This window comes from Haplochromis burtoni, unplaced genomic scaffold, assembly GCF_018398535.1.
Source record: "Haplochromis burtoni strain Fernald_Lab_line unplaced genomic scaffold, NCSU_Asbu1 Contig_103, whole genome shotgun sequence".
Classification (NCBI taxonomy): domain Eukaryota; kingdom Metazoa; phylum Chordata; class Actinopteri; order Cichliformes; family Cichlidae; genus Haplochromis; species Haplochromis burtoni.
Genome location: NW_024582464.1, coordinates 483896 through 493375, shown reverse-complemented (window position 1 = coordinate 493375; position 9480 = coordinate 483896). Strand labels below are relative to the sequence as shown.

The 9480-nt window shown below is 41.6% G+C and overlaps 1 protein-coding gene across 2 annotated transcripts in view; it reads left to right on the top strand.

Annotated features, from left to right (window-relative positions):
* gpr63 (G protein-coupled receptor 63) overlaps window positions 1–5161 on the top strand; it is a 16885-nt gene extending 11724 nt beyond the window's left edge. For both annotated transcript variants that reach the window (XM_005931026.3, XM_005931025.3), the window contains exon 2: window positions 2854–5161. In XM_005931026.3, coding sequence (XP_005931088.1) covers window positions 2969–4201 — 1233 coding nt within the window. In that variant the 5' untranslated portion in view covers window positions 2854–2968 and the 3' untranslated portion in view covers window positions 4202–5161. The remainder of the gene's footprint in view (window positions 1–2853) is intronic.
* The last annotated feature ends 4319 nt before the right edge of the window (window positions 5162–9480 follow it).

Here is a 9480-nt window from a genome sequence, read left to right as displayed (position 1 = left end):
AAAAAATACAAGTGAATTGCACATTTCAAGTATTGAGGTCTATTGCACCATTGACTATTGACAACATTGATATCTTGTGAATCACAACATCTCTGCTAGATCCTCGGAAAACGAATGTACTAAATGGATCTGTGGTAACATTCCTTCCACTTGTGCTTTCACTACTGTGCAAGAGCTCTTTAAGTTAGAGTCCCTGCTCTCCACAGTCTGTAGTTTTTATTTTAAAAGTAATATCTCATACGACTACTTTAAAGTGCTCCCTGTAACCCTTTCACACCGTTGTGTACAATCTGCTGCAAAGTCTATGCTTAGTTACAAATTAAGCAAAGGTAGATGGTATGGGAAATTAAAGCCATGAGTCATTTGTATCAAGGCATGATATCAGTGGGAAAAAATCAGTGTGAAATGTTCAAAGGTACCTAAAAACAAGGTTATACACGAGAGCCCTGGGTCGCAGGTTTCTGTCTACCCTCCTCTCTGTAGCTGCTTCATTTCAAGGACATCGGAGCAACATTTATAAGACTGCAGAGATTACCAACTGTTAGAGTACAGGCAGGAGGGAAGCATGACACAGGGAAGGGCAGGAGCTAACTGGCAAGCAGCAACTGAACTTTGAAATAATAGCAAGGGATTGTCCTCTACTTAATCCAGCACACGTTGCATTATCTCTAGATTAGAATTTTTAAGTAACTCTTCAAACATACACGGGTGGGTGATCGTATAACTCAGCAGCCTGTCCAAATAATGCTATGTGAGGGGAAACACTGGTATTTCTCTCACAGACACACCAGTGTTTAACAGTATATTTGAAATAAACACGGTATTTGAACTAGCTATTATTGCGTTAAAACTGGCACCTCCCAGTAACATCACGAGCACCATCGTGAGCTCACTGGGCAGTTTCCCAACAAATCTTTTTCCCTCTGAGCGATTCAAGGTTACAAGATGTGTGAAAAGCTGTAAGCATATTCTCATTACATAATTGCAGGGCCTCTGCAGTTATTTAAACATTTCCCTGTCGTTCAGAACACCAAGTACCTGATCATTCATTTCCTATGCAGGATCACTTGACTGCTGGGAGACTGGAGTGGCTCTTTTAACATTGTAGGTCATTGCACCCAAAAGCAGCGAACACTACCCTACCTGTTGAGGCCGACATGCTGCAGTCTACCTCACTGAATGCAGAGTTAATGAAGTGGGAACTGGGCCAAGAAGACTAAACCGGCTGCTCCTTGCTCTCCTTGTGGAAATTGTGTTAGACAATAAGCTTGTCATCAGCATATGAACAAAGCAAACTCTGCCCGATTTCACTGCCGTTTATTTTTGCATTGTAGGTTTTTGTCTCCTCCGGTGTGCTGAAGAGATGGCGCTATCTGTCAAATGGCTGCATATCCTAGTATCACAGCAGCACAGCTAAAGTACAGATCCCTCTAACAGGCTTAAATGCAGTGTTGTCACAGTAATTGCTCATAATTACACTGGTTTGATATTTATTTATTTTTTTACACCCACACAGGACTAAAATACTAAAAAGCTTAATTTGTGTGGAAAGTTATCCTATTAACAAATGGACTCTCTGGTGCTGCCCATTTATTATATCTGCAATTTGCTGCCTATTGTAATAATACCAGCTGGCCTGCCTGCAATGCCTCCAGTGTTTATACTAGTGATAAGGGTTTTTATTGCAGTATTTGCCTTGTGTCCGGTTGAGCACTAGCTTTCTGTCACTCTCAGGGGTAAAAAAAAAATTCGAATAGGATTTCTTATCACAGCTTAGCCAAACACACCAGACAATGTGTTTCTGTTTGGAGACAGATTTGTCTTTCTGTATTCCACTTTTAAATGTGGCTTAATTCTGTATACTGAAAAATAAACTTTATGCTATTTATTTCAAAGATGTAATTAGTTTAATAGGTATATGGTTGGGGGCAAGATACAATCAGACACACTTAACAAAATGATGAAAAAGAAAACAGTTGCTCATTGAATTTTATTTTTGTCTAGTAAACTTTGACATTTTAGTTTCAGTTTTGTAAAAAGGTCTTTGTGAGAAATTCATCCTCTGTTTTGTAAAGATTTCCGTCATGGTGTTGGTCTGTTGTTCTAAAACAGTAAGGCTCTGTGTTTTTGATTGCTTAAAAAAACTGAAATGAGTCATATTTTATTCAGGTACCAATCGTTTGGCAGAAACATCCTATTTTATTACCCCAATTTACAGTATCATGAAATCTTTCGGGACTCTGTGTTCTTGGAGCTTTGTTCAAATTTTTCATATTATTTCAAAATACTTTTGGATTTTTCAGCTTGTTCAAACTATGTGGGAGCACTTGCCATTAATTTTTTACAGCCAAATTTTGTCCACTTCCTTAAACTTTTAAAGTGTGTAACTCATACACACTTATACCCACGAGTCCTGCTCAACTTTTTAATTATTTGTTGCTGGAAATCAATGCATTTGTCCACTCCACGCCTCAGTTGATTGTAGTTTTCCAGTCGTGAAGGATCACTATTGTACCAAACATGGCAACCTTGTTTCTGTTTCAGCGTCCTTTCTGACACATCATACATTGACGGAAGTGTTGTTAAGTGTGTTTTTAAATAGAAAATGAATAGGCGTCTCGTGCTAAGACAGAATAGTTATATCCTGTAGCTGTATGGTGTAATATGCAAATAGGAAAATTGGTATTCTCTAAACCATTGACCCTCTGCATCGGTCAAGTTGAGTTTAGTCTGGTAGTGACAACTCAAATTGTTATCCTTAAACACGGAAATCTGCTCTCCACAAACTGATTGTAAGGTAGACCCTACAATAATACATAATGGAATTCTAACATATTTTTATTTTTGTCTTAGGGTCTTGCTACCATGAAGATGGTGCCGTGTGGCCTTGGGGAGATGATATCTGCATGTCTGCCATCAGATTTTATGTGAACTCTCCTGCAATGATGCCTGCTCACCCTGGAGAAGCATGGTTCTCTCCACTACTGTTCCCCTCCTGGATACAGGGGACATTAACAGCCGTTTCTGCTGCGTCGTTACGAGGTTGCTGAACCTTTCTGAGAGGCTACCAATGGAAGACCTCTCTGTGGCAAACGTTTCCCTGGGCTCCGGGTCTCCCTCGGAGCCGGTCACCCCAACGGCAAATGCTCTGGAAATCCAGCAAGGCATTGGCCTACCTCTGCAGATCTTCTTCTGCTTTGTCATGGCAGCCATCCTTTTAGTGGCGCTGTCAGGAAACATAGTGGTGTGCCTGATGGTGTACCAGAGATCTGCCATGCGTTCAGCCATCAACATTCTGCTGGCTAGTCTGGCATTTGCGGACATGATGCTGGCCATCTTGAACATGCCCTTTGCTCTGGTTACTGTGGTGACCACCAACTGGATTTTTGGAGATGTTTTCTGTCGGGTTTCCGCCATGCTCTTTTGGTTTTTTGTTATGGAAGGAGCAGCTGTACTGCTTATAATAAGCATTGATCGTTTTCTTATTATTGTCCAGAAGCAAGATAAGCTGAGCCCACAGAGAGCCAAGCTGCTCATAGTGGTCACATGGGGACTCTCGTTCATTTTCACTTTCCCTCTAGCTGTTGGCTCACCTCCCTTACAGATCCCACCCAGAGCTCCTCAGTGTATATTTGGCTACAGCAGTGATCCTGGTTACCACGCCTATGTGTTGATATTAACGCTAGTTTTTTTCTTCTTGCCTTTCACAGTCATGCTATACACATTCATGGGCATCCTCAACACCATCCGCCACAATGCCATTCGCATCCGTAGCCACACAGACAGCGTCTGTCTGAGCCAGGCCAGCAAACTGGGCCTCCTCAGCCTTCAGAAGCCCTTCAAGATGAACATAGACATGAGCTTCAAGACCCGTGCCTTCACCACCATCCTCATCCTCTTCTCCGTGTTTACAGCGTGCTGGGCACCCTTCACTGCCTTCAGCTTGGTAACTACCTTCAGTGACAGGTTCTACCGCAAAGACAGCTTTTTTCAAATCAGCACATGGGTCTTGTGGTTGTGCTACCTCAAGTCAGCCCTCAACCCTCTTATTTACTACTGGCGGATCAAGAAGTTCCGCGACGCCTGCCTCGATCTGATGCCCAAATATTTCAAGTTTCTTCCTCAGCTGCCAGGCAACACAAAGAGGCGCATACAGCCGAGCGCTGTGTATATATGTGGAGAGCATCGCTCTGTGGTATAAGGCATAACTCCTCTCTGAAACACTGTTAAAATGCATCTTATCTCACTAGGGTTTTCTCATGGTTTACTTCTCTTAGCAGGCTATAAGACTGAGGTTAGCACTGCATTAAAAATATAAGGGGGCTGAGGTGGAATGGGTTATTGCTACAGAAGCCAGACTGAAGATCCAATCCGGGAGGTACACGGTGAGTCCAACATGCCAGAGACATGCCAGAGATTTAAAGGTTGTCAGGTGAATTACCTCCTCAGCATGTCTTGAAGATATCCAGAGGCCTGGTAATAAACTAATCATTTGATTCGGGTGTGTTGGCCCAGGCTGATATCTAAAACCTGCAGGACACCTGCCCTCAAGGCCTGGAGTTGGACGCCCGTGGCTTAAGTAAACATAAATAGCCATTCAGGATGACCTCTTGTGGCAACAGTTAGTAGACATACCTTTAGAATCATTGCTGGCTTCACAGCAGCTTACTTTGTGCATATGCATACACTTAAGGATTGTTGTGGTAGTTTTTCTGGTTAATGTAGTCTAGTATTAAACACAATGCTACTTAATGGACTTCTTTGTCATTGCTAAGACTCAAACCACTTAAAAACAAAAAACAAGAAAAAAGAGACTTGATGTAAGGATCAAATCAAAGATTGACCAACAGTGAGCCCACAATTCATTCCATCTGTTTGCTTTTACATTAGAAAAGAAAGAAATTTCATCTAAAAGCAAATAATAAATACCTGGGGGGCTTTTAACTAAACTGGGTAGAGTTCAGGGATTATTGGGTGATCTAAGCTCAGGACCTGTCATTTGACGTGCTGTCTATATGATGGCGACCATAGAACAGGAGGTTGGGAAGTGCATCTGTAACCGGAAGGTCGCCGGTTCCATCCCCGGGCTCTCTGTCCTGGTCGTTGTGTCCTTGGGCAAGACACTTCACCTGCCACCTACTGGTATTGGCCAGAGGGGCCGATGGCGCAATATGGCAGCCTCGCTTCTGTCAGTCTGCCCCAGGGCAGCTGTGGCTACAGCTGTAGCTTGCCTCCACCAGTGTGTTAATGCGAGAGTGAATGAATAGTGGCATTGTAAAGCGCTATATAAACCCAATCCATTATTATTAAAATTGTTTTATTTGTTTGCACTTTAGGATACGCTCAAAATATTTGATGACAAATTTGTGGTCCAAAGATTAAAAATGTTACAAGACTCAGTAGATTCAATATCAGCTTCTGATACTTGATAGTTCAAGTATCAGTAGTAGTAGTTGGTGGAATATAACAGGCTCGACTGAGACCCTGTACCCAACAACCCAGAACAAACATTTTAAATAAGCACGATTCTGTTGCTGATAGTCAAGAATGACCTACCGGTGTGCGTGCAGTCTACCTGCTCAGTCTGTCCAGTGTGTTGGGATATGATGTTCTATTGTTGGCAAATGTTGGGTTGGATCAACTGGATGTGTTTGCAGTATCAGCCTCAAACCCCCACAGTGGTTCAATGCAGTGTTAATGTCAGTCTGACTTTAAATGGTCAGGGAGTGTATGAAGGTTCTCAGAAAGTTGTGAGGCTTCCAACAGGTCGATGGCAACTGGACTACCATACCAAACCTTACAATTTGACCTATACAAAAGGTAATGGGAATCTTTAGGTTCTGTGTTCATCTTTATATACAATATATATATCTTTATATTCAAATCTATATCTGCTGTATCTGCCAAATTTGAATCTTGAGCACATCTTTTGAAACACACTGGAAGTCCATTTGGCATTTGAGCCTGTAGAGCAGGGGTGTCAAACTCCAGTCCTCGAGGGCCAGTATCTTGCTTGTTTTTGAGGTATCCCTGCCCTACCTGCTGCTGATTACCTGGATCAGGTGTGCTTTGCCAATAAGAAGCTACGCATGATCTGATATCCTCGTGTTGGTGTTGTTCCCACATCATCATAATAAATGTTGTTCCAGGTTCACTATACATATTGTCCTTGCAACATTCGAATTTCATAAATGAATGAATGGCTTGGCTTGCAAAAGTATGACGTCACAACAATGTGATTGGTCACTTGCAATGTTGAACCTGGAACAACATTTATTATGATGATGTGGGAACAACACCGACACAAGGATATCAGATCATCCAAGAAGGCACAAGGGCAGGTTAGTTGGAAAACAAACAGGACAGCAGCCCTCAAGGCCTGGAGTTCGACACCTGTGCTGTGAGTCTCGACCATTCAGGAAATAACAAGTGAAATGCAAAAAGTTTTGTTTTGTCAAAAATAATAAGATAAGAGACCAAAAAAAGGTACATTTGTTTTTGACAAGTGGCTGCATATTACAGGTGAAGACACTGATCTCCACCTGCAGCAGCTTCAGAGTCTAAGCTAGTTCTAGGTCAGCTCAGGCAGTTTACAGCTGGGATTTCACCTCACTTTTTAGTGCCAAAGTTCTTTTTTTTTTTTGTCTTTTTTGCGCTTAAAATCAGCCTACATTTGGCAAAAATATCACCTGAAATCAAGAAGTAATATCATATAAACCTCGCCGTACTTCAGAGACCAGCTCATCCAAAACCGCAGCATTAGATAAACCTGCTCAAAAGCCATCACTGCTGCATTTACTGAGCCCACAATCACCCATTCCTCCAAAGGTGAGACAGTGTCATTCAGGTTTTTTTAAATTAATTAATTTTTCTTTTAAAGACATTATCTTAAGTGAAGAAGTTGTCTGAAGGAAACCATAAAAATACACGAAAAGGCTTTATAACTCCTGAAATGCACTGATTGGCACATGTTGTGCAAGAGAAAAGATTTTTTTGTTGTTGTTTCTTTTGTGTTATTTTGAGAAGATAATCTGGGCTTGGCCTGACCTTACATGTTTTGTTGCCACTGGAGTTGCAGGTAGAAGACAGTGTGTTTAGCTGTATAGAATTTGTTTTACCAGGCATGTACATTAACAGCTAAGTGGAATCTGTTTGTGGTCAGAAAATGGCCATGACACATTTGAACGTGTGTATTTGTATTTAAATGTCTTGATTGTGCCTAATAATTAGTCCATTTGCCAGTCAGAATGCTGCTATATCTGGTGAAAATGTGCAATTTCAGTGTACTGTACTGTTGAATGTAATAAAGAAATAGACATTTCTTACCTTGGTAAACTGTCTTAAGTGGAGTTTTAATTTAAAGTGTAGTTTTGGACCCATGATGGTAGAGTGGCAGGATGTAGCCAACAAGCTTCTTTGCCACAGAGGTGAGAAACCAGGGACCCAACATATAAGACTGCAGTCCCTCTAATTGCCACTTGAGGCTAGCTTGCATGTTAAAATGTCTTCCACCTCTCACCCCAACCGGTCACGGCAGATGGCTGCCCCTCCATTAGCCTGGTTCTGCTGCAGGTTTCTTTCTGCTTAAAGGGAGTTTTTCCTTCCCACTGTCGCCAAAGTGCTCATAGGGGGTCACATGATTGTTGGGTTTTTCTCTGTATGTGTTATTGTAGGGTCTACCTTACAATATAAAGCACCTTGTTTACAGCCTCATAAAATAACTGAATATGGTTTTGGTCTCTATAACCAATTCACCTTTCAGGATAACTTTATGTGGAGTAATGTATCACATAGCCTACTCTGTGACCTGACGCGCACCTCCCTAGAAATGTAATTACATGTCATCTCTGTGAAGCTTACACACATGAGTGTGTGGCTGCTGATACCGTTTGATACTGAAAATGCATCTGTATTATTAATTCATTTATTCATCGTTCTCTTTCGAACGTTGTATGTTTAAGGCATCACATATGGGAACCATGTGTTTATGTGACGATGCCTGTTTGCAAACTCTGCCTTCATTACCCTCCTTCCGATGCGTCATCCGTGTCTTCTCTTTCCACCCAGGGACTCCACTTCCTGTCATCATCTCCACTGAGTGCTTATTCATCCAGTACTCATATACTCCTCATATGTGGCCCATTTAGATAAAAGTATGCATCATTTTCTCAGTAATGTTTTCTGATATACCAAGTATATACCATCATGGTCAAATTCAGCAACACCAACATTTCTTTCCTGAAATGGTGTCCTTGTTGCTGTGTGTGTCAGCTCTGTGCATAATTCATGCATTGATGAGATATAGTCTACTCCTTTTCACCAGGTTCACGTCTGAACCAGGAACTCTGCTTTAGTGACTGTTCAGTTCATTGAGTTTGACTCTTCGATATATTCTTGTTTACCTTGTATAATTACTCAGAAAGCTAACTGAGTAACTACCACCCCCATATGCCCTTTGCAAAAATGACATCACAATCTACTTTTAATAACTGTGAAGAGCATCTTCATTAGCAAGTATCACAAGGTTAAAACGGCAAATGTGATCACTTCTGTCAAGTGTTTTAACTTTATTTTTCCTGCTACCGCTACATGTGTAATATCAATCTTTTTCTGTGAGAATCATCAACTTGAAGTTTAATCCTACCTTGAATTTGGGCAAAACCCTAACCCCAAAACTGGACCAGTGAGTGAAATAATAAATATGAAAGAAACATCAAAAGAATCACTGAGTAAGTCGGCACGAGACACATGCCAGCCTCCTGGCTGTTAAACCTGTAGCTATTGCCACCACCGCTCTAAACTCCAGATGTGGAAGTTGTAGGCCTGGGACTGGCTACAGAGAAGACTTGACAGACAGCCCCAGGATGAGAATGTGTTGGTTGACTGCTCTACGCCTGATGCTTTCATCCTGAGACTGAAGCATAGTGGTGGTAGCATCATGCTGTTTGGGTTCTCTGCAGGGTGAATGACTGTACAATACAGTGAAGAGGGCTAAAAGTGAAGGATTTTCAAAGGTTGTTATGATGTTGTGGAAAGTCATCCTTTGGTGTGTGTGTGTGTGTGTGTGTGTGTGTGTGTATCCTGTGACTGTAAAATAAAAATAAATGACACCTGCTGTCTGATAACGTCCCATATCACAGTGAGTATGAACTACATATGGATGTTAGTAATCTGAATTTTTTTTCAGAACAGTCCGCCTTTAATGTCAGCCCAAAGTACATATCAAAGACAAATGTATCTGTGCAGACTGTGAGACATGAAAGCCAGGCAAATGAGATCCTGGCTGCTTGTAGCATCATGCAGAGAACACCAACCATCCACAAAAAGGTCAGCAGGTTGTTTTTCTTAGATTGCTGACTGGCCATTTCTCTAGTGACCTCATTGACCTGCTACGGATGGATGAGGCACAGATAGACTGAACACTAAGACAAATTTGATCCCCACCACACTCTTGATTACAAAGGATGCTGTTCTTAATCA